Source organism: Podarcis muralis, chromosome 2, assembly GCF_964188315.1.
Source record: "Podarcis muralis chromosome 2, rPodMur119.hap1.1, whole genome shotgun sequence".
NCBI classification, from domain to species: Eukaryota; Metazoa; Chordata; class Lepidosauria; order Squamata; family Lacertidae; genus Podarcis; species Podarcis muralis.
The window spans coordinates 117,461,530-117,486,711 of NC_135656.1; the positions used below are offsets into that span (position 1 = coordinate 117,461,530).

Consider the following 25,182-nt stretch of genomic DNA (forward strand, 5'->3'; position numbering starts at 1 on the left):
ATGAGGCCACATTTTTAATATTTTAATGTTGTATTTTAATCTTGTTTTTAAGTTTTATTCATTCAACTTGTTTTTATTATTGCTTGTTAGTCGCCTTGAGCCCGGCCTTGGCTGGGGAGGCCGGGGTATAAATAAAAAATATTATTATTATAATTATTAATATTATTATTACTGTGGCTTGCTGTTGTTTTATTGACTGGAGTTTAGAAATTACTTATTGTAACCGTTAAGAGTGGATTTCTGTTTAATCTTGAAATGCTGATATTTAATATTATTCTGTATTATTTTAATGAATGTTGAATGTTATTTCATTTGCATATTGTATATTGTTTTATGCATATTGTCTTATTTATATGACGTTACACGCTGTGAGCCCGGCTTTGGCCAGAGAGGGCGATATACAAACAAAATTTAGAAAAAGAAAAAAAAGGGTGGTTTAATGCTCAGTCCCTCTTCCCAGGGAAACTCTGTGGCTGCTGGACGAGATGGACCACTGGCCTGATCCTGGTTCTCCTCTTATGGACACAGCCTGAGCCTCACCTGGGTTCATTTCTGACACAATGGTTTATGCAGCCCTTTAAAGTCAGGGTTCAGTTACCCATAACTTTTCCTTTGTGAAGCTCAAACCTTGAATGGAGCTGGCCAGAGCAAATGCCAATATAAGCTCTTTCATCCAGTGATTCAGCAGAATGCACACCTAAACCTCTCCATCAAGTAAACTCCTATAGAATTACAGAGCTGGAAGCATAGCTGTCAACTTTTCCCTTTTCTTGCAAGGAATCCTATTCGGAATAAGGGAATTTCCCTTTAAAAAAGGCAAACGTTGACAGCTATGGTTGGAAGGGACCCTACGGGTCATCTAGTCCAACCCCCTGCAATGCAAGAATTTGCAGCAGTCCCTTATGGGAATCAAACCTGCAACCTTGGCATTATCAGCACCACATTTTAGCCGACTGAGCTACCCAGCTCTTCACAGCACAAACTAAACAGGCGATCCTGGGGGCAAAGCGTTAACACAAAGTGCTACTTCAGAATAAATTACCGTATTTTTCGCTCTATAAGACGCACCAGACCACAAGACGCACCTAGTTTTTGGAGGAGGAAAACAAGGAAAAAAATATTCTGAATCTCAGAAGCCAGAACAGCAAGAGGGATCGCGTGCGCAGCGAAAGCAGCAATCCCTCTTGCTGTTCTGGCTTCTGGGATAGCTGTGCAGCCTGCATTCGCTCCATAAGACGCACACACATTTCCCCTTAATTTTTAGGAGGGGGAAAAGTGAGTCTTATAGAGCAAAAAATACGGTACTCATTGTCCTTGTTGCCAATCTCCAGGCCCGTGAATCTGCAAGTAGCAAAGTGCTTTTCTGAGCCTCTTACTAGCCATGTGCTTGGAAGCAACCTGTTACAGCCCCTTTCTCAGAAGGGGAAAGAACTCAACAACCCACTGTGGTGTGTGCCCATTCCTTTAAAGGCTGTCTGTACAGGGAGAGATAGGGTTAAACATATAGACCAATAGGAAAGCCGGAGGGAGGCGGAGCCTACCTGTGTATAAAAGGGCTTAGCCCCGAGGTTTGAGTTAGTTGTTGTTGGGAGCTGTTGGTGGGTAGTTGGTTGGTTTTAGTGGGTTGGCTGGTTGGGAAAGGCAGTTGGAGAAGCAGTTGGCAGGCAGTTGGAAAAAGAGAGACAGGGCAGTGGGTTCTTGAGTGAGGGGAGGTAGAAGAGATAGAGAGAGGAAAATAAAACTAAGAAAGTAAAGTGTAACAACGTTTAATTGAGAACCTGACTGAGGCTGAAGTGATTTTACTGGGGAGGACCTGGTTGGTGGCAGCGGATTAGTGGTGTACGGGTCAATAGTCCGTGAGACGACCGGGGGCTCCGTTCGAATGCCACACACACCAACTTGGGGAAGTAGTTATCACCTTTCTGCTACCCGTAAGCTCTGAACAATACAGTGGTACCTTGGTTTTTGAACGTAATCTGTTCTGGAAGACCGTTCGAGTTCCGAAATATTCGAAAACCGAGACGCAAAGGGCGGCCTGCCAATTCAACAGAGAAAATTGTGAAAAACAGATACATGCAGCAGAAGCCGTTTGACTTCCGAGGTGCGTTCGAAAACGGAAGCATCTACTTCTGGGTTTTCAGCGTTCGAAAACTGAAACATTCAGCAATGGAGACGTCCAAAAACCAAGGGTACCACTGTATTAAGATCATAAGCCCACCTCCTGGTGGATATCTACAATTGATCCTCTATTCCCTGATCCTCTATTCCCTTTTCCCTTTCCTCTTCTATGAAGAAACCCCTTCTGGGACCCCACATTTAAATTCTTCCCTGGTCTCCTTGCTGGCCGTAGTAAGACCAACTTGGCCAGTTAGCCCTGGTGATCATTTGATGTCTACTGACTGGGGTTTTGTTTTTTGTTTTTCCTAAAATGACCCCTGAATTTTTGAATTCTATTGATATTGATGCTGCATTTTATGTTGTGTTTTCTGCTGTTTTTAAGTCGCATTTTAATCAATGTTTTATATTTGCTGTTAGCCGCCCTGAGCCCGGTTTTTAAACCGGGAAGAGCGGGGTATAAATAAAAAAAAAATTATTATTATTTATTTATTGTTATTTCCCGCGTGGGTTCTCTTGTGTGCAAGAAGATCTGAACTCGTAATGAAGCTTTTCCCACAGGCTAAGCACTTAAACGGCTTCTCCCCCGTGTGAGTGCTCTGATGCCTGCGGAAGTTGGACCTCAGGCTGAACGTCTTTCCACAAACCCCGCAGCTGTACGGTTTCTCGCCGGTGTGGATTCTCTGGTGTCCCCGGAGGAGAGAGCTAGCGGTAAACCTTTTCCCGCACTCAGGACACTTGTACGGCTTCTCCCCCGTGTGAACGCGCCGGTGCGAAATGAGCTGAGAGTTGTGCCCGAAGCTCCTCCCGCAATCCGGGCACCGGTAGGGCTTTCCCCCCGTGTGGATTGTCTCGTGTCTGATCAGGAACGTGCTCACGCTGAAGGACTTCCCGCAGTCGGAGCATTTGAAAGGCAGCTCTCCGCGGTGGCTTTTCAGGTGGTTGGCGAAAGAGGAGTGTTGCCGGAACCGGCGCCCGCAGTCCGAGCATTTCTACGGCTTCTCTCCGGTGTGGGTCCGGTAATGTTTGGTGAGGTCCGAGCACATGGCGAAGCTCTTCCCACAGCACGAACACCGGAACGGCCGTTCTCCCGTGTGGATCCTCAGGTGGCTGCAGAACGAGGAGCTCTGCCGGAAGCACTTCCCGCACTCTGAGCACTTGTAGGGCTTCTCTCCCGTGTGGGTCCGGTAGTGCCGAGTGAGGTCCGAGCTCACGGCGAAGCTTTTCCCGCAGTGCGTGCAGGTGTACGGCTTCTCGCCCGTGTGGGTCCTTGCGTGGGCCACGAGGGTTGAAGCTTTTCCCACACTCCACGCACTTGTAGGGTTTCTCGCCTGTGTGGATCTGCTGATGCGCAGTGAGACCCGTGGGCCGACTGAACCCTCGTCCGCACACGGCACACTTGTGTCGTTTATCGTCTTTGTGGATGATTTCCTCCAACGCCTCCTTCCTTCTGGCATAAAGGACAGAATCGGCAGCACTCCCTCCAAGAGGATTTCCCCTTCGCCTCTCAGGGCGCCCACCTTTTTGGCTTGGAGGCTGCAAACAATCAGGATTTTCCGTCAGAGGAGTCTCCTCCTTGTTCTCAGTCACCCGTCCATCACCTGCAGAAACAAAATATTCAGAACTTCCATCAGCTGCAGATGCATTCGGAGTTCCATGTACGGTTTTGGTCCCTCAGTCTCAAAAAGGGTATATTGCAGAGCTGGGAAAAATACAGGAAGGTGTGATCAGGGAATCGAAGCATTTCCCCTACAAGGAAAAACTACAATGTTTGAGGAATTTTTGGTGACAAAGAGGAGATGCATGTTGCTGTTTTTTACAGACAGAATGCCTACCCCCTCCATAATAATAAAAACCAGTGCTGTCAAGGAATTCAGAAAAACCTCACCTAGGATGCTGGCGCAGCCCTGGTCCTCCACCTCCTCTTTAGCCTCTGAGCCCACCGGCATCCGTCCAGCCCCCGATGTCATCCCTGTTGCCAGAGTGCAATTCAAAGCCCTGCCTCCCGACAGCGGCAGCCCCTGAAATGGCAAAGAAGCATAACGTATAAAGCAGCAAAAGGGTTGGTTCAGCACTAGTACTGCATGTTGGCTGATGTAAAATTCATTATTACTATTAATAATAATAATAATAACAAGCATGGACTAACGGAGGAGTGGGGGATCTCTGGCCTCTCCATAGGAATGACCCCCATTTAATAATAATAATAATAATAATAATAATAATAATAATAATAATATATTTATATCTTGCCCACCTGGCTGGGTTTCCCCAGCCACACTGGGCAGCTCCCAACAGAACATTAAAAACATGGTAAAACATCACACATTAAAAACTTCCCTAAACAGGGCTGCTTTCAGGTGTCTTCTAAAAGTCAGATAGTTGTTTATTTCCTTGACATCTGGTGGGAGGGCATTCCACAGGGCAGGCACCACCACCAAGAAGTTCCCTGTAACCTCACTTCTCGCAGGGAGGTAACTGTCAAAAGGCCTTCGGCGCTGGACCTCAGTGGCTGAACGATGGGGGTGGAGATGCGCCTTCAGGTATACTGGGCCAAGGCCGTTTCCCTTCCGCCGCTACAGTTCCCAGAGTTGTTTAACACTCACCCATCCCACTTCCCAGGAAACACTGGGAATTGTAGCTTTGTGAAGGGAATTGGATATCTTAACGGTTAACCACTCCCAATGAACTACAGCTCCCAGAATTCTTTGGGAGAAGTAACAGCTGTTTAAATGGATGCTCTGAAAGTGGACTTCCTTGGCTCTGGCTCCTCCTACTGGTGGCCTCCCTGCTTTCCACCCTGTCAGTTCCAATGAGCCCCCAGGGCCTCCAACCTTTGAGACATCCTGACGAAGCGCCCTCACCTGCTGTTTTGGTTTCTCGGCCTCTCTTTGCCTCACCAGGAAGTCCTCGGCCAAAGCCACCGCCTGGGCGCAGGTCTCTGGGCAGCCATCTTTGACCCAGCTCTGCATCTCCAGGGGCAGGATGGCCAGGAACTGCTCCAGGATCAGCAGCTCCAGGATCCGCTCTTTGGAGGACCTCTCCGGCTTCAGCCAGTGATGGCAAAGATGCCACAGGCGGCTGCAGGCCTTGCGGGGGCACTCAGCGTCCTGGTAGTGGAATTCCCTGAAGAGTTTCCGCTGCATGTCCAGGGTGGCAGACTCACTTCCTCGGGTCTCATCTCTCGCCTTCCAATAGTCTTCCCCATTTCTGGCGTCCAAATCCCCATATTCCTGTGGTAACGCTCCAAGGAAGTTTGGCGCGCCTTGGGGCCACTGGTTAGCGTTCTCCACGCCATCCAAGGAGGCCGGAAAAGCCTTTGTGTTACGCCACAGAGTAGGTTTCTGCATTGCTGGGCTTTCCCATCCTGAGTGGAAACATCTCACTGCTTTGAGGAGCTCCTGAGACCCTGAACATGGTAGAGACCTCTTGTCGCCTGGTTCTTCTTTAAATGGCTCCAGCATCTCCCAGTTTGGAAAATCCAGGTTGTTGCTGGCCTCAAGATCACAAGAGGGTTTTCCCCTCCTCACGGACTCTGCCCCGAGGTCAAATCCACCCGGGTCTTGTTCCTCCATTTTTACCCTGGTCTGCATTCCCTGCTCTAACTTAGCTTGGAAGTGGAGGCCAAGGATTCCTCCGGCCTCCCGACTGACCGCCATTTTGACTCTCAGGGAAACAATGGCCTCACCTCCATGTGGCTACTATTTACATCACAATTTTTACCTACTATTTTCACAGGGGAATAATTCCATCTTCTGGCTGCCCTCGAACAAAACAGGGCAATCTATAGAAACACATTGTGTCGCAGGGAACAGAGATGAAACTTGCAAGAAGGCAGCCGGTGTCCCTGAGGGAAAAGAAAAGGCAGAAAGGCAGAATTTAACAGCATATAAGGAAATGTTTCTTCTTGTTTTTCCTTTCAGCATCTCTCTTGGTAAAAACAGCCAATGTTTTTCCCTTTGGGGACTGAACATGGAAGATAGAGCAGGCTTTTTTTCTCCTGACAAGAAAGTCTCGGGAAGTGTGCTGTCTCCCCGGGGCTAAGATCCAAGATGTAACTGAACGACTGCAAGGAATCATAAAACCCACTGACAAATACCCCTTCCTCTTGGTTCATGTGGGAACCAATGACACTGCAAGCAATAGCCTCCAGAAGATCAAAAGAGATTACGAGGCTCTGGGCAGGAAATTGAAGCAATTAAATGCACAAATTGTCATCTCATCTGTCCTCCCAGTTGAACGACGTGGCCCAGGGAGAGAGGGAAAAATAGTGGAAGTGAACAACTGGCTTCGCAAATGGTGCAAACAGGAAAGGTTTGGATTCATAGATCACGGAATGCAGTTTCTTGAAGCCATCTTTGAGAATTCCTGGAGAACAGGCGAAGTCCCGGCAGACTGGAGGAGGGCAAATGTTGTCCCTATTTTCAAAAAGGGGAAAAGAGAGGACCCAAATAATTACCGCCCAGTCAGTCTGACATCAATACCAGGGAAGATTCTGGAGCAGATCATTAAGCAAACAGTCTGTGAGCACCTAGAAAGGAATGCTGTGATCACCAATAGTCAGCATGGATTTCTGAAAAATAAGTCATGTCAGACTAACCTGATCTCGTTTTTTGACAGAATTACAAGCCTGGTAGATGAAGGGAACGCAGTGGATGTAGTCTACCTTGATTTCAGCAAGGCATTTGACAAGGTGCCCCATGATATTCTTGTAAAGAAGCTGGTAAAATGCGGTCTTGACTATGCTACCACTCAGTGGATTTGTAACTGGCTGACTGACCGAACCCAAAGGGTGCTCATCAATGGTTCCTCTTCATCCTGGAGAAGAGTGACTAGTGGGGTGCCACAGGGTTCTGTCCTGGGCCCGGTCTTATTCAACATCTTTATCAACGACTTGGATGATGGACTCAAGGGCATCCTGATCAAATTTGCAGATGACACCAAACTGGGAGGGGTGGCTAACACCCCAGAGGACAGGATCACACTTCAAAACGACCTTGACAGATTAGAGAACTGGGCCAAAACAAACAAGATGAATTTTAACAGGGAGAAATGTAAAGTATTGCACTTGGGCAAAAAAAATGAGAGGCACAAATACAAGATGGGTGACACCTGGCTTGAGAGCAGTACATGTGAAAAGGATCTAGGAGTCTTGGTTGACCACAAACTTGACATGAGCCAACAGTGTGACGCGGCAGCTAAAAAAGCCAATGCAATTCTGGGCCTCATCAATAGGAGTATAGCATCTAGATCAAGGGAAGTAATAGTGCCACTGTATTCTGCTCTGGTCAGACCTCACCTGGAGTACTGTGTCCAGTTCTGGGCACCACAGTTCAAGAAGGACACTGACAAACTGGAACGTGTCCAGAGGAGGGCAACCAAAATGGTCAAAGGCCTGGAAATGATGCCTTATGAGGAACGGCTAAGGGAGCTGGGCATGTTTAGCCTGGAGAAGAGGAGGTTAAGGGGTGATATGATAGCCATGTTCAAATATATAAAAGGATGTCACATAGAGGAGGGAGAAAGGCTGTTTTCTGCTGCTCCAGAGAAGCGGACACGGAGCAATGGATCCAAACTACAAGAAAGAAGATTCCACCTAAACATTAGGAAGAACTTCCTGACAGTAAGAGCTGTTCGACAGTGGAATTTGCTGCCAAGGAGTGTGGTGGAGTCTCCTTCTTTGGAGGTCTTTAAGCAGAGGCTTGACAACCATATGTCAGGAGTGCTCTGATGGTGTTTCCTGCTTGGCAGGGGGTTGGACTCGATGGCCCTTGTGGTCTCTTCCAACTCTATGATTCTATGATTCTATGATTCCTGTTCCGGAGGTCAGGACGCAAACCAGAGCTGTTTGACAGTGGAACGGACTCCCTTGGGAGGTGGTGGGCTTGCCTTCCTTGGAGATTTTAAAGCAGAGCTTGGATAGCCATCTGTCATGAATGCTTTCGTTGAGATTCCTGCATTGGACTAGATGACCCTCGGGTCCCTTCCAACTCCCCAGTTCTATGACTCTTTGCCAAATCATATGAACACAGGAAACTACCTTCTACAGAGCCAGATGCAAAAGTTGATTCAATGATAATCATAATCGTGACATGGGACCACTTTTCCTCTACAGTAGTACCTCAGGTTACAAACACTTTGGGTTACAGACTCTGCTAACCCGGAAGTAGTACCTCGGGTTAAGCACTTTACCTCAGGATGAGAACAGAAATCGCACGCTGGCAGCACGGCGGCAGCGGGAGCCCCCATTAGCTAAAGTGTTACCTCAGGTTAAGAATGGTTTCAGGTTAAGAACGGACCTTCAGAACAAATTAAGCTTGTAACCAGAGGTACCACTGTATTTGCATCCCGAAGCCTCTCATCCACCCAAACACCACCCCTTTTTTATTCCCCTCCTTGGGAAAGGGACATAACTCAGTGGTAAGTAAAAGGTAGGGGACACGGGTGGCGCTGTGGGTTAAACCACAGAGCCTAGGGCTTGCCAATCAGAAGGTCGGGGGTTCGAATCCCTGTGACGGGGTGAGCTCCCGTTGCTTGGTCCCTGTTCCTGCCAACCTAGCAGTTCGAAAGCACCTCAAAGTGCAAGTAGATAAATAGGTACCGCTCCGGCGGGAAGGTAAACGGCGTTTCCGTGCGCTGCTCTGGTTCACCAGAAGTGGCTTAGTCATGCTGGCCACATGACCTGGAAGCTGTACGCCAGCTCCCTCGGCCAATAAAGCGAGATGAGCGCCGCAACCCCAGAGTCGGCCACGACTGGACCTAATGGTCAGGGGTCCCTTTACCTTAAGTAAAAGGTAAAGGACCCCTGGATGGTTAAGTCCAGTCAAATGTGACTATGTGGTTGCGGCGCTCATCTCACTTTCAGGCCGAGGGCGTTTGTCCACAAACAGCTTTCTGGGTCCTGCGGCCAGCATGACTAAACCACTTCTGGCACAACAGGACACTGTGACGGAACACCAGAGCGCACTGAAACGCCATTTACCTTCCTGCCACAGTGGTACCTATTTATCTACTTGCACTGATGTGCTTTCAAACTGCTGGGTTGACAGGAGCTGGGACAGAACAACGGGAGCTCACTCCGTCGCGTGGAATCGAACTGCCGACCTTCTGATCCACAAGCCCAAGAAGCTCAGTGGTTTAGACCACAGCACCACCCAAATCCCATACATGACTCAGTGGTAGAGCATCTGCCTTGCATGCAGAAAGTTTCAGGTTCAGCCACACCAAGTGGCTCTGGGAATGCCTCCTGCCCAAAACTCTGGAGACTTTCAGTCAGTCTCTAGTTAACGCTGAGCTAAATGGACCAGGGGTCTGCTTCTGCCTTTCCAGGAGGGGCTGCTTTCTCTGTTCCTGACCTTCTGCACTCAGGCGCTCCTCTCTCCAGTCTCCAAACACACCCAGCCCCCAGGTCTGCGAAACCAGACGGAAAGAGGATTTGGTCCCCTCTCTATCTCTATCTTGGGAGAAGGGCAATGACAGGCCTAGACAGCATCTTAAAAAGTAGAGACATCACCTTGCCAACAAAGGTCCGTACAGTTAAAGCCATGGTTTTCCCAGTAGTGATGTATGGAAGTGAGAGCTGGACCATAAAGAAGGCTGATCGCCGAAGAATTGATGCTTTTGAATTATGGTGCTGGAGAAGACTCTTGAGAGTCCCATGGACTGCAAGAAGATCAAACACATCCATTCTTAAGGAAATCAGCCCTGAGTGCTCACTGGAAGGACAGATCGTGAAGCTGAGACTCCAGTACTTTGGCCACCTCATGAGAAGAGAAGACTCCCTAGAGAAGACCCTGATGTTGGGAAAGATGGAGGGCACAAGGAGAAGGGGGCGACAGAGGACAAGATGGTTGGATAGTGTTTTCGAGGTTACCAGCATGAGTTTGACCAAACTGCTGGAGGTAGTGGAGGACAGAGGTGCCTGGCGTGCTCTGGTCCATGGGGTCACGAAGAGTCGGACACGACTAAACGACTAAACAACAACAACAACAACTATCCGCCTGCAGCGACAAAAGGACGCGCGGCTGAGAGATGCGCAAAGGCGCTTGAGCCAAAACTCACCCGCCTTGACCCCGTGGCGCCCGAAGAGAAATCAAAGCAGGCAGGCAGCAGCCGCATTCACATTTAGAGGAGCAACGCAGGAGAGTCGACCCACGAGGAAGCGGTGCAGGATGGAGCCCCCAACCCCTTCTACCCTTTGCACTGCCGGGGTGGGAAAAGCTGGGCAGGAGCGCACCAAGACGCGCTTCCAACTTCCTCTCTTGGGCGCGCTCCGCATCCTCTTTAGGAGAAGAGCCTCTCTCCAGATTTAACCCCCCCAAATAATCCCTCTTCCCTTTCTGCACAGGCTGCAGCTATAAAATTGACGAGCTTACGCTGAAATGGCAAAACAACCCTACAGGAAGAATTAGAAACCAGGAAGAGGCACAATTTAATAAAGAACAGGGGAAGGTTCTAACGTGCAGTATTTGGGAAATGGTTGCAAACAATCACATTCATCAGTAGGCTTGATAGAAAGCCTGTTGTAATAATTCGGAAGTATGGATTGTCGAAGGATTTATAATAATGGAGAAGGAGATGCAGAGGGGAAAGCATCATATGAGGATCCCCAAAAGCGGGGAGGGGACTTGATGCCTCTCTTATGTTCTGTTCTTTCAGTTATTGCGTGTGAAATAGAAAATGCCAAAAATAAACTATACAGGCTGCAGCTATTGAAGTGGGAAAGACAAGGGGGGCTTTGTGGCGAGGCAGATTGATGAATGTCACAGGAATCCTAAGACTAAGATTCTTTTATTTTTTTTATTTATTCATTATTCATTATTTATTAATTTTTTTGAAGAATTGTAATGTGGCCTTAGCCTTGACCCAGGTACCCTCACCAATAATATCCTTTTTAACTACATATACAAATCCCCTTTCCAACATTATATTATTATTATTATTATTATTATTATTATTATTATTATTATTGTTACTATTTTTTTAAAAAACTTATTTTTTATTCATTTTTTAAAAAACTCTTTTTTAAAGAAAGAAAACACCTCCTGGATCCCCATTTTTATCATCAGCATTTTTTTATTTTATTTTCTAGATTTCAACAACGTAACATGTTCATTTTTTCTAGTCGCTACTTTTTCCATCCCCTTTATTTAAAAAAGAAATAAATATTTAGAGGATTTTTTTTTTTTAAATGAGTTGCTAATTTAGAAATAGTCCTATAAATTTAAAGAAAGAAGAGGAAATCCCCTATACAGAGAGAGAGGAAATCTTATGACATTTGGGTCTTTTGTAAGTTTAGAGAACAGGTGAGCAAGGGACAGAGAGGGTCATGAGAGTGGCGTATAAACGTTAAGAATGGGGTGCAGGCAAAGTGATTTTTCCCTCCCTCTCATAATTCTAGAACGCAGAGAAATGCAATGGAGCTGAATGTTGGAACATTCAGTGGAGACGAAAGAATGCAGCATGTAGATAAAACTACGGAACTCCCTCCCACTTGAGGCATCAACAGAAGGCCACCAACGTGGGTAACTTGTAAGAGGATTGGACAAAGGCTGTCCACGGCTACTCCTAGCCGCAATGACTATGGAGCCACATGTTGAAATTCCTGCATTGCAGAGGGTTGGACTAGATGACCCTTGGATCCCTTCCAACTCTACCATTCTCTGATTCTACGGCTAGAGGGGGCCCCTTTGGCCTGATCCTGCAGCCAGGCTCTTCTGATGCTCTTGGATTGAACCTGGGACCTTCTGCAGGGATGGGTTTTGTTTCCTCCTGCACCATGTCATTGGTGGGGAGCGCCAGAGGACCCTGGGGGGAGCTAGGACCCTCGTAGCTACGGGACCGCCTCTCCCAGTATGCCCCATGGAGGAACTTAAGGTCCATAAATAGCAACACCCTAGAGGTCCCAGCATCTTTAAAAGCATCTTAAAAAGCAGAGACATCGCCTTGCCAGCAAAGGTCCGTATAGTTAAAGCTATGGTTTTCCCAGTAGTGATGTATGGAAGCTGAACCATAAAGAAGGCTGATCGCCAAAGAATGGATGCTTTTGAATTTTGGTGCTGGAGGAGACTCTTGAGAGTCCCATGGACTCCAAGAAGATGAAACTTCTCCATTCTGAAGGAAATCACCCCTGAGTGCTCACTGGAAGGCCAGATCGTGAAGCTGAGGCTCCAATACTTTGGCCACCTCATGAGAAGAGAAGACTCCCTGGAAAAGACCCTGATGTTGGGAAAGATGGAGGGCCCAAGGAGAAGGGAACGACAGAAGACGAGATGGTTGGACAGTGTTCTCAAAGCTACCAGCATGAGTTTGACCAAACTGCGGGAAGCAGTGGAAGACAGGAGTGCCTGGTCTATGGGGTCACGCAGAGTCAGAGATGACTAAACAACTAAACCACAACAACAGAGGTCCTAGGCCCTAAGGAAGTCAGATTAGCCTCAACCAGAGGCAGGGCCTTCTTAACACTGGCTCCGGTCTGGTGGAACGCTCTGCCTCATGAGACCAGGGCCATGCGGGATCCGATTTCTTTCCGCAGGGCCTGTAAGACAGAGTTGTTCCGCCTGGCCTTTGGCTTGGAGCCAATTTGATTCCCTCCCCCTCTTTCTTTTTTCCTTTCTCCTTCTGTGTTGGAACTCCTATTTGGGGACTTCCCTGGCTTTTTTCTGGCCCATGGAGGACCCGTCTGGATAGTTAGCCTTGGTGAAGACTTGACTTTTTATCCCCAGAAAAGTTTTTGATTGCATTTCTGCTGAAATGAGGCTGCATTTTAATGTTTTGATGTTGTATTTTAATATTGTTTTTTAAGCTGTATTTCAATCAATTGTTTTTATATTTGGTGTTAGCCGCCCTGATCCCGGTCTTGGCTGGGGAGGGCGGGGTATAAATAATAATAATAATAATAATAATAATAATAATAATAATAATAATAATAATAACAACAACAACAACAAAAGCAAATTTTACCTTTGTGCAGCAGGCTTGTTTCTGCATACAGCCTCCGCTCTCTCCTCTGCCTCCCGTCATGTGGCCCTTTAGCTGAAGAAAGTGTTGGAACACTTGCCATTAACTTACATAATTTCATAAATCGACATCACGTGTCTCCCTGCCTGAACTCGTGGAGTATTCCGTGAAGCTGAATACTCAAGGATTCGGTCCAGACAAAAGAACAAACTTCTTTGTGCAGTTAAACTGTGGAACTCACTTCCACAGGAGCCACTGATTACCACCACTGTGTGGAACAGTTGTAACACTGCACTGGGCAAATTGGTGGAGGAGATTAAGGCTATCAGTGGCTATTGCCCAAGATGGCTAAACTCGGCTTCTCTGGTCAGAGACAGGGGGTTGGGCTGGATGATCTCTGGGTTCCCCCCAATTCCATGTTTCTATAACTGCCGGTTGTTAGGAATCACAGGTGGGCAGAGTGCCATTGCACTCAGATCCAGCTTGTAATTTCCCACATGCATGTTTGACGATTTACTGTGTTTGGGGCAACCCAGTCAGATGGATGCCAAATAATAATAATAATAATAATAATAATAATAATAATAATAATATCACTAGTCTAATCCAGCCAGGCTCTTCTCGTGTTCTTATGGATGTTTACACACAAATAAATAAATTAAAAACAAAGCAAAAATGCAGGATCTTCCTCATCCACTTATATCTCGGCTGCTGAGCAAAGAAACAGAGAGATAGGCTTCTTCTTTTTTTAAAAAAAGAAACTTTTTATTTCACTTATCTACCATGTTTTTATAACGTTTCACAGCATTCCGTGAAGTTCACAGCATCGACAGGGCCCTCAGAGCAAAGAACCAAGCGAATAATAATAATTTAGAAAGACACACACCGGCGGGAGCTGGTTCAGCAACATCTGGAACGGCAAAGGGTCCCCCACACCTGACCTAATAGATCTACATATATTAGTCATTCTTGCCAATTAACTGAAACCTCTACTGAGTCAGACCACTAGTCCACCTAGTTCAGTACTGTCAACACTGACTGGCAGCAGCTCTCTGAGGTTATAGACAAGAGAAGAAGAGTTTGGATTTGATATTACTACCGGAAGGAGTCTCAAAGCGGCTCACAATCTCCTTTCCCTTCCTCCCCCACAACAAACAGTCTGAGAGGTGAGTGGGGCTGAGAGACGTCAGAGAAGTGTGACTAGCCCAAGGTCACCCAGCAGCTGCATGTGGAGGAGCGGGGAAGCGAACCCGGTTCCCCAGATTACGAGTCCACCGCTCTTAACCACTACACCACACTGGCTTTTTCCAAGTTGGTAGAAGATGAGACTCCTTAATCTCAGGGTCCTGGGTTCGAGCCCCACGTTTGGCAAAAGACTCCTGCATTGGAGGGGGTTGGACTAGATGACCCACGGGACCCCTTCTAACTCTACAATTCTATGAAAAGGGGCTGCTTAAAGAGGTATGATAGTTGTTTAGGTGTATAGTGCAGATGGGGCCCATAACGCCACTTTAAAGAGCCCTCACAGAACTGCAATACCCAGCGTGGTTTAAGAATCCATCCCTCTTCTCTGGGAACCCTGGGAGTTGTAGCTCAGCACCCTGAACAAACTACAGCTCCCAGGATGCTTTGGGGGAAGCCATGATCTTTTCATAAGATCATGGTATGCCCCACGGAGGACCTTAAGGTCCATATATAGCAACACCCTAGTGGTCCCGGGCCCTAAGGAAGTTAGATTGGCTTCAACCAGAGCCAGGGCCTTTTCAACACTGGCTCCGGCCTGGTGGAACGCTCTGTCTCATGAGACCAGGGCCCTGCAGGATCTGATTTCTTTCCGCAGGGCCTGTAAGGCAGCGTTATTCCACCTGGATTTTGGCTTGAAATCAGTTTGATTCCCTCCCCCTCTTTCTTTTTCCTTTCTCCTCCGATGAAGAGATTGCACCCTAATGTTTTAATGTTGCATCTTAATCTTTTAAATTGTATTTTAATCAACTTGTTTTTATTATTGGTTGTTTGCCGCCCTGAGCCTGGTCTTGGCTGGGGAGGGCGGGGTACAAATATATTATTATTATTATTATTATTATTATTATTATTATTATTATTATTTAGAATGCTGCTTTAACTGTACAAGGCAAACAAGGCCTCAGAGTTCCCATACGGGGATCAAACCTGCAACCTCGGTGTTATCAGCACCATGCTCTAACCAACTGAGCTATCCAGGCAAGAACATAGGCAGCAGCCTTTTATTCAGACCCTTGCTCCATCTAGTTCAGCCTCTTTTAAGGAAACTGGCAATGGCTCTCCAGGATTTCAGGCAGGGAAATTCTCCCAGCCCTACCTGGATTGAACTGGGAACCTTCTGCACGCAAGGCAGGTGTCCCACAGCCCACCCCACTTCTCCTGTAGAGATACGGCCACTGGGTAAATTATTGCAGGTGGCCGCTAGGTTTTCAAGGCTCGGTGGATCAATGCACACAAATATTCACAAAGCAGGTTGGTGCAATCATTTCAACGGCCAATAATTCTCTTAAGAGTTTGTTCAGAAGACAGTTGTGCGGCTTTGACAAACCTCCTATGTTTGTATTTTGCAGTGGGGTCACCTTATGTCTTCCCCCTTCGCTCCTATAACGAAATACCTTTCGGTGAAGACATTTTAAAAACAAATAAATTGAAGGGATTCTTCTAATGCAGGAGGTTGCCTTGAGAGTAAATTCCTGTCCAGTAATTTCTTTAAAAAACTGTGAGAATGATGCTGTTGGACTACAATTCCCATCATCCCCAGCCAGTTCCGCCAAAGGACATGATGGGAATTGTAGTCCAACAACATTTGAGGACCTAAGATTGGAGAACGCTGCTCTGGGGCAGGGAGCAGTGGCGTAGCGTGGGTTGTCAGCACCCGGGGCAAGGCAAGTAATTTGCGCCCCCTAACCCGTGGATTTGCGCCCCCTAACCTGTGGATTTGCCCTAACCCCAGATGTTGCACCCGGTGCGGCCGGCCCCCCCTGCACCCCCCACGCTACGCCACTGGCAGGGAGTAGCAATGTGGTCCCCTCCAGAGGTTGTTAAGTTAGAACTCCAATCCTTTTTTTACTTTGAGCCATGCTAGCCACGGCTGATGGAAGATGAAATCCAGCCTCTGGAGGGGCCCACAGTGGCTACCCTATGGGTAGGCAAACTAGGGCCCGGGGGCTGGATCCGGCCCAATCGCCTTCTAAATCTGGCCCATGCACGGTCCGGGAATCAGCGTGTTTTTACATGAGTAGAATGTGTGCTTTTATTTAAAATGCATCTCTGGGTTATTTGTGGGGCATAGGAATTCATTCCCCCCCCCAAAAAAATATAGTCCAACCCCCCACAAGGTCTGAGGGACAGTGGACTGGCCCCCTGCTGAAAAAGTTTGCTGACCCCTGGGCTACCCCATTCTATAGATTGGATCAGGCCGCCGGTAGGATTGCCATATGTCCTCTTTTTCTAGGACACACCCTCTATTTCATGTTGAGAGTTATCATAGAGATCAAGAGTGAAAAGTTGGCAAATGTGTCCTCTTTTTTGATCTTCAGAATATGACAACTCTAGGTCCCATATGTGAATATTGTGAAAAATCAGAGAACTGAATTCGGATTTAATCCCTCCGGCAAGCACACACACACACACACACACACACACACACACACAGAGTAAAAATGCCTAGGATTTCCTTGCGGCGTGTATTTTCTGATGTGCAATAAGGTTTGAGCGCAGCCTGAAGCTTTTCCCACATTCCAAACATTCGTACGGTTTTTCTCCTGTGTGGATTCTCAGGTGTCCCGTAAGGAGTGTGCTGACACCAAAGGTTTTCCCGCATTCGGGGCATTTGTATGGCTTCTCTCCCGTGTGGACTCGCTGGTGCCTGCTGAGCTGCTGGCTCACGGTGAAGCTTTTCCCACACTCCAGGCATTTGTACGGCTTTTCCCCCGTGTGGACTCTCCGGTGAGTAATAATCTGGGAACTGTTGCAGAAGCGCTTGCCGCAGTCGGGACACTGGTACGGTTTCTCCCCCGTGTGCGATATTTCGTGCCGGATCAGGTCTGAGCTCACGCTGAAGCTTTTCCCGCAGTCTGAGCACTTGAACGGCCGGTCTCCCGTGTGGATTCTTTGGTGGTTTTTAAGGTGCGAGCTTTGGCGGAACGCCTGCCCGCACTCGGCGCATTTGTACGGTTTCTCCCCCGAGTGAGTCCTCTTGTGCTTAATGAGCTGCGAGCTCACGCTGAAGCTTTTCCCGCACTGCTGGCACTCGTACGGCTTCTGTCCGTTGTGAGTCCTTTCGTGGGCTATCAGGTTTGACTTCAATGTGAAGGATTTCCCGCAGTCAGGGCACTCGTACGGCTTCTCCCCGGTGTGGATTCTCTGATGTGCGATCAGGCCGGTGCTGCGGCTGAAGCTCTTTCCACAGACGCCACAAGTCCTTTGCTTCTTGCCTTTGGGAGGGATCTTTGGGAAATCCCCAGGGTTTCTCTCAGGATCATTCACACTGTCTTCCAGGTGGCTTCCCATCTTCATGTCTGAATAAGGCAGGAAAGCTGTTTTGTTATCCTGACACTGCAAATGAGGGCCTACTTGGGTTGCCCTTTCCCGCTGTGGATTACCCTCCTGTTGATTCAGCCAGCTGTCACCTAAAGGAGAGGAAAGCAACAATAATCTAGAGGAATGGTTTGCGGTGAATTGGTAGGGAGTGGTTTAATGTGGGTTTAGTATAGCTTGATACTACCAGCTTGCTTTGAATTGCTGTTTTACGTTGTAGCTGAGATTACAATTGTTGCAGCTAAACTTGGTTCTTAGTAAGTGGCAAAAGGAAGCTGTACAGTGGTACCTCTGGTTACGTACTTAATTTGTTCTGGAGGTCCGTTCTTAAGCTGAAACTGTTCTTAACCTGAAGCACCACTTTAGCTAATGGGGCCTCCTGCTGCCGCCGCATGATTTCTGTTCTTATCCTGAAGCAAAGTACTTAAACCGAGGTACTATTTCTGGGTTAGCGGAGTCTGTAACCTGAAGCATATGTAACCCGAGGTACCACTGTATTGGTCCATAAGAGAGGGGGCAAAACCAAAATTTGTAGCAGGGGTTGAGGAAATACTTTTATCACAAGGGTGGGGTAAGCTTTGCAGTCCAGGGGCCATATTTCTTTAAGGGCTTCCTTCTGGGGCCTACAATTCCCAGTTCCCTGTGACGAGGGGTTGATTGCTGAACTACACTGGGAATTACACAAGATTTCTCCCTATCTTCCTCTCTGCTGAGTTCCACAAGGGGCAAAACTGAGACCACATTCACACCATAGTTTTAAAGTAAAAAGGGGAAAAAGGTAAAGGACCCCTGGACGGTTAAGTCCAGTCAAAGGCGACTACAGTGGTACCTTGGGTTACATACGCTTCAGGTTACAGACTCCGCTAACCCAGAAATAGTACCTCGGGTTAAAAACTTTGCTTCAGGATGAGAACATAAATCGTGCTCCAGCGGCGCAGCAGCGCATTAGCTAAAGTGGTACCTCAGGTTAAGAACTGTTTCAGGTTAAGAACAGACCTCCGGAATGAATTAAGTATGTAACCAGAGGTACCACTGTATGGGGTTGCGGCGCTCATTTCACTTTCAGGCCGAGGGAGCCAGTGTTTGTTCACAATGGCTTTCCGGGTCATGTGGCCAGCATGACTAAACTGCTTCTGGTGCAACAGAACACCAGAGTGCATGGAAATGATGTTTACCTTCCCTCTGCAGCGGTACCTATTTATCTACTTGCACTTGTGTGCTTTTGAACTGCTAGGTGGGCAGAAGCTGGGACATAGCAATGGGAGCTCACTCCGTCTTGGGGATTCGAACCACCGACTTTCTGATCGGTAAGCCCAAGAGGCTCAGTGGCTTAGACCACAGTGCCCCCCACCAATAGCACTTTAAGCAGCCATGACTTCCTCCAAAGAATTCTGGGAACTGGAGTTTGTTGTGGTTGTGCTGAGTGTTCTAGGGGAGCCCTATTCCCCTCCCAGAGCTACAGTTCCCAGAGTTCCCTGTGAGGAGGGATTGATAGTTATACCACTCTGGGAACTGTAGGTCTGGGAGGGAAATAGGTGCTTCCTAGCAACTGTGGGTACCCTAACAAACCACAGCTCCCAGAATTCTTTGCAGGGGAGGAAGCCATGACAGTTTAAAGAGGTATCACAGTGCTTAAAATGTATGGCCTAGCTCCTTTTAAGCACTGACTGCAACTGTGATGGCCTGGGATTCCGATTCTGAGAGTGAACCGGAGGAATCCCAGCCGGCACAGGAGTCCCCACCTCCAGGGCCGGCTGAACTGGGGCAAGGCCTAGATTCTGAGGAGCCTGCACCTGTGCCAGATCCTCAGGAGCAGGCACCAGGTGAAACCATTCTGGCCCCAGAGGTGCTTGAGGACTCAGTGCCTACAGGTGAGTCTCCCCCTGGGTCCAGTAACCCTTCGGCCTCTCCTGAACTGCAGAGGCTCAGGGCAGAGAGGCGAAGGGAACTGGTTTCTCCCAGGAGGAGTGCTCGCCTTAAGGCCAGGAGAGGCGGGGCTTCTGGGGGCCGGGACCGCCCCTGGCCTTAGAAGAAGATAAAGGCCAGTCAGCCCGGTCCCAGGTTGCGGGAGCAACGTCGTTGTTGAGTACCTGTGCTTACCCGGACCAAGACCTGATCTTCCAGTGTTCCTGTTTCCCGCCCGGCTTCCTGCTTCTGACCTTCGAGTGTTCCTGTCCCCGCCCGGCTTCCTGCTTCGGACCTCGCCTCGCACCTTGCGAACTATTTCCAGGCAAGTGTCTCAGGACTGAACCTTGGCTACGATAACAGCAACCTTCCCCCCGGGACCAGCACAGCAATAGGATAAACGGAAGGCAAATCTTAAAAAATTAGAACAGCCTTTACCAAAGGTGTCATGGGCTTTGAAGATGCTCAAACTCAGGACACAAGGGAGAAACGTGCTAGGAGGAAGGCACGCTCGGCAAACCCTCACCGTGATCAACTCCCACCCAGAAACCAATGTCCCCACTGTGGAAGGATGTGTGGATCCAGAATTGGCCTCCGCAGTCACTTAAGGATTCACTGTTAAGACTGTGTTCATGGAAGACAATCTTACTCGGCTACGAGGGATCCCCAAAGAAGAATAGGACATTTCTTTCAAGCCCCAGTTCAGTTGTCGGGGCTGACCCTGCAGCCTCCGGAGAAAGCGTTTGTAGGTTTGTGCGCCCACAGATATCAGATGGGCACCTCCTGTTCTAGGGACAGGGAAGAGCTGAGGTTTAAGCACCCGGGACAGGAAGAAGCCTGCACTCCAGGCAACCAAGGACTTCTTTCCAAACTACAAGAAAGAAGATTCCACCTAAACATTAGGAAGAACTTCCTGACAGCAAGAGCTGTTCGACAGTGGAATTTGCTGCCAAGGAGTGTGGTGGAGTCTCCTTCTTTGGAGGTCTTTAAGCAGAGGCTTGACAACCATATGTCAGGAGTGCTCTGATGGTGTTTCCTGCTTGGCAGGGGGTTGGACTCGATGGCCCTTGTGGTCTCTTCCAACTCTATGATTCTATGATTCTATGACTTCCGCCTTACCTGAAGGGGACCCACTTCTGCCACCCTCTTCTTTGACTTCCACACGCAGCGGCTTCTCTCTGGCCTCTGAAAGAGCAGTGGAATTCATAGGCAGTACCTGAAACAACCAGGAGGACACAACCCCGTCAAGGTAGCTGGAGAAAGGCAACAGGGTAAGGTAGGATGGAAAAGTACTGGGCAAAGGGGCAGGAGGTGCCGGAAAGAAGGGCGGACCTTTGGTCCTCCAATGGGCTACTCAAAAGGAGTAGTCCATCGTTCTCCTCCCACAGTGATCCATCAGATACATCTCTGGAAGCCGGCAAACATCAATGCGTTGTTTTGAGAATCCCACAAAAAACAACACATTGTTTCGGAATCCAGCAAGCGACAATGCAGTATTATCACAGAGTTTGAATGCCGCCAGGGTCGGCTTAGAAAGAAATGCTCCCGTATCTGACTCCCAGTAAGTTAGCAAAAATGTATAAGACAGGTACAAATATTTGCTGGAAATGTAAAGAAAAATAAGGCACCTTCTGTCATATGTGGTGGTCTTGTAAGGTAATAAAAGCATTCTGGGGAATGTTAGATAATGAAAAAAATGTTCAAATTAACTTTTGTAAATAAAAAGAACCAGAGGCTTTTTTATTAGGATTTATAGGTGCAGACATTCCAAAGGAGCAGAAAAGACTTTTTATGTATGTGATGACAGCCGCACGGATGCTACTAGCCCAGAGATGGAAAGAACCAGAGAAGAATGGCAAATTAAACTGCTGGAAGATGCCAAAATGGCAAAACTGACTGGAAAGTTCAGGAACCAAGAAGACCAAAACTTTAATAAAGAATGGGGGGAATTTATAATTTACCTTGGAGACCACTATCAGCCGATAAAAACATTAGCAATACAACTTGCAATGCAGCAAGTATTTATGGAAACCATGGAGTAATATAAAATACAGTGGTGCCCTGCAAGACGAATGCCTCGCAAGACGGAAAACCCACTAGACGAAAGGGTTTTCCGTTTTGGGGGTGCTTCGCAAAACGAATTTCCTATGGGCTTGCTTCGCAAGACGAAAATGTCTTGCGAGTTCCTGCGGGGTTTTTTCCCTTTCCCCCCTCTTTTTCCCAAGTTGCTAAGCCGCTTAGCAGCTGATCTGCTAAGCCGCTTATCAGCTGATCCGCTAAGCCCGCTAAGCCGCTAATAGCGCTAATCCGCTAAGCCGCTAATAGGGTTGCTTCGCAAGACGAAGAGACTCGCGGAACGGATTCTTTTTGTCTTGCGAGGCACCGCTGTATGGACTACTGAAAAATATGCAGTAGAAAAAGTTAACAATAGGACCCAGGGAAGGGAAGGTGGAAGTCCAGAGATCTGAAGGAATCTTTAACTATGGAGTGGCTGGGCTATAAATAAATTATTATTATTATTATTATTATTATTATTATTATTATTATTAGTATAGTTGGATTGTTATATCTTTATACTTGTAAAATCAAATAAAAATTATTTCAAAAAAGAAAAGAGAGACATGCCCTCACCTCTTTCTCATCCGCTTGCTGCCTCCTCAGGAAACCTTCTGCCAGGGCCACCGCCTGGGCACAGGTCTCTGGGCCTCCATCCCGGACCCAGCTCCGCATCTCCGAGGGCAGGATGGCCAGGAACTGCTCCAGAATCACCAGCTCCAGGATCTGCTCCTTGGTGTGCCTCTCCGGCTTCAGCCACCGGTGGCACAGGTACCAGAGCTGGCTGCACACTTCCCGTGGTCCCTCGACCTCCTGGTAGCGGAACCGTCGGAAGTTCAGCCGCTGGGCCTCCAGGGCGATGGTGTCCCTTTCCCAGGGCGCCTCCTTGCCTTGCCCAGAATCCAAGCCCATGTAGGCCTCTTCGGATGCTCTGCTAAGACCTGTCAGGAGGCTGTTTGCGCTGTCTCCTTCAGGGCTGCCACTGTTGCAGTGTGTTCTTTCTGCGGACAGAGGACAAGGGATGGGGTCTTCCGGAGGGGCAAGTTCTGGCAAGCCTGGGCCTCTCCATCCCATGTTTGGGAACGGCTCCACAACCTCCTGCTGGACCCTTCCAGGCCCCTTATGCAATTTGGGTCCTGCCCCGCCCTGCCTCTTTGCTCGTGTTCCCGGACCTGCGCCCCAATTCGGCAAAGCTTGGATTTCACTCCGGTTCATCTCTCGTTTCGTCTCTCGCGCAGAAATGCAACAGCTGCGCCTCACTCCACCTCAGCTCCTAAACCGTGTCTTCAGTCGCCTGCTTTGTTTGGTTCAGACACTCAATCTGGTGCGAGGTAAGAAGCTCCATTGGCAACGACCCTGTCCTGAATCCAACAGAGACAAAAGACGGAAGATTATTCCTGAGGAATATTTTTTTTTAAGAGCTGTGTTACATTAGGAACACAGAAAGTAAGGCCATCAGTCTAACTACCTCAGTGCTGTTTGCATTGACGGGCAGTAGTTTTCTAGGATTTTTTCCCTTTTCTCCCCAAATTTTTTAATTTTTATTTTACATACAGTGGTACCTCGGGTTACATACGCTTCAGGTTACATACGCTTCAGGTTACAGACTCCGCTAACCCAGAAATAGTGCTTCAGGTTAAGAACTTTGCTTCAGGATGAGAACAGAAATCGTGCGCCGGTGAAGCAACGGCAACAGGAGGCCCCATTAGCTAAAGTGGTGCTTCAGGTTAAGAACAGTTTCAGGTTAAGAACAGACCTCCAGAACAAATAATAATAATAATAATAACAATAATAACAATAATAACAATAATAATAATAATAATTTATTATTTATACCCCGCCCATGTGGCTGGGCCTCCCCAGCCACTCTGGGCGGCTTCCATAAAAACCAAAAATACAGTAAAATATCACACGTTAAAAACTTCCCTGAACAGGGCTGCCTTAAGATGTCTTCTGAATGTCAGGTAGTTGTTTATTTCCTTGACATCTGGTGGGAGGGCGTTCCACAGGGCGGGCGCCACTACCGAAAAGGCCCTCTGCCTGGTTCCCTGTAGCTCTGCTTCTCGCAATGAGGGAACCGCCAGAAGGCCCTCGGTGCTGGACCTCAGTGTCCGGGCAGAATGATGGGGGTGGAGACGCTCTTTCAGGTATACTTAAGTACTTAAGCAGAGGTACCACTGTATTAAGAATTACAATCATACCACAACACATTCCAAAACTACAAGATTCTTACGAATCTCTGGACTTCCCTCCTGCCCCCTCTGTGAGTCTCATGGTTAAACCTTTTCTCCTGCATCTTTTATAATAATCCAGATTTTTATATCTCCATAGTTCTCGTTATATTACAAGTGTTATTGCAATCCCGCTAACGATTTTAACCATTTACAGTGGTCTCTGTTTACAGGCAAATTATAAATTTCCTCAATTCCTCATTTTATTTGTCATCTTCCTTATTTCTGATCTTTCCAGTCATTTTAGCCATTTTGGCATAATCCATCATAGAATCACAGAGTTGGAAGAGACCACAAGGGCCATCGAGTCCAACCCCCTGCCAAGCAGGAAACACCATCAGAGCACTCCTGACATATGGTTGTCAAGCCTCTGCTTAAAGACCTCCAAAGAAGGAGACTCCACCACACTCCTTGGCAGCAAATTCCACTGTCAAACAGCTCTTACTGTCAGGAAGTTCAACTTGATCTGCTATTTCATCTCTGGGCTAGCAGTAGGATTTCTCTCTTAACCCTGCCTGGAGATGCCAGGAACTGAACCTGTGACCTTCTGCATGCCAGGCAGATGTTCCGGCACTGAGCTGAAAAGGCTTAGCAGGTTCATGCAACTGCATTATAAGTGCATATCCCAGACACCTCCTCAACGGCAGATAAAAGCGGTTCTGTTCCGCCACGATTCCGAAGCAATTCATATTTGTGTTCCTCAGTCTGCTTATGGTTTGGATTTGAGCTGCAGAGTTGGTTTCTGGTGGCTCAATTAGTGAATTGTACCTTTCTTGCTAAGGGACGCAGGTGGCGCTGTGGGTTAAACCACAGAGCCTAGGACTTGCTGATCAGAAGGTCGGCGGTTTGAATCCCCGCGACGGGGTGAGCTCCTGTTGCTCGGTCCCAGCTCCTGCCAACCTAGCAGTTCAAAAGCACGTCAAAGTGCAAGTAGATAAATAGGTACCGCTCCGACGGGAAGGTAAACGGCGTTTCTGTGCGCTGCTGTGGTTCGCCAGAAGCGGCTTAGTCATGCTGGCCACATGACCCGGAAGCTGTAGGCCGGCTTCCTCAGCCAATAAAGCGAGATGAGCGCTGCAACTCCAGAGTCGGCCACAACTGGACCTAATGATCAGGGGTCCCTTTACCCTTTACCTTTACCTTTAACTTTCTTGCGATGTGGGTTTTATCTTGTGTATTGCAAGACGAGTGGAAGGGGATGCGAGAAGTGAGATGACGCTTTGTGTATTATCTGCCTTTCTTGGGGATCAAGAAATAGCAAAATTTTGTCTCTGCTGGGAAAAAGGGAAAGGTTAACAGCTCAGCAAAACACATAATTTGCATGCAGAAGGCCTCCAGGTTCAACCCTCAGCATTTC

General features: G+C 47.9%; 2 protein-coding genes across 2 annotated transcripts; both read right to left on the reverse strand.

Annotated features, from left to right (window-relative positions):
- Positions 1 to 1,173: 1,173 nt before the first annotated feature.
- Positions 1,174 to 20,897, reverse strand: LOC114591063 (uncharacterized). The gene is given in 4 exon segments (XM_077923086.1): positions 1,174 to 3,409; positions 13,365 to 13,368; positions 16,900 to 17,726; positions 20,659 to 20,897. Coding segments are annotated over 4 exon segments (1,728 nt in total). The 5' UTR covers positions 20,747 to 20,897; the 3' UTR covers positions 1,174 to 2,600.
- LOC114591064 (zinc finger and SCAN domain-containing protein 16-like) lies at positions 20,784 to 25,182 on the reverse strand. Its single transcript, XM_077923576.1, has 3 exons — positions 24,966 to 25,182; positions 22,171 to 22,955; positions 20,784 to 20,792 (listed from the first exon to the last, which is right to left on the reverse strand). The coding sequence occupies exons 2-3, from the start codon at positions 22,807 to 22,809 to the stop codon at positions 20,784 to 20,786; spliced, it is 648 nt and encodes a 215-aa protein (XP_077779702.1). The 5' UTR covers positions 22,810 to 22,955; positions 24,966 to 25,182.

Bases quoted from the DNA above. Each gene is read 5' to 3' on its own strand.
- LOC114591064 (XM_077923576.1), bottom strand. From the start codon at position 22,809: ATGAACCGGAGTGAAATCCAAGCTTTGCCGAATTGGGGCGCAGGTCCG.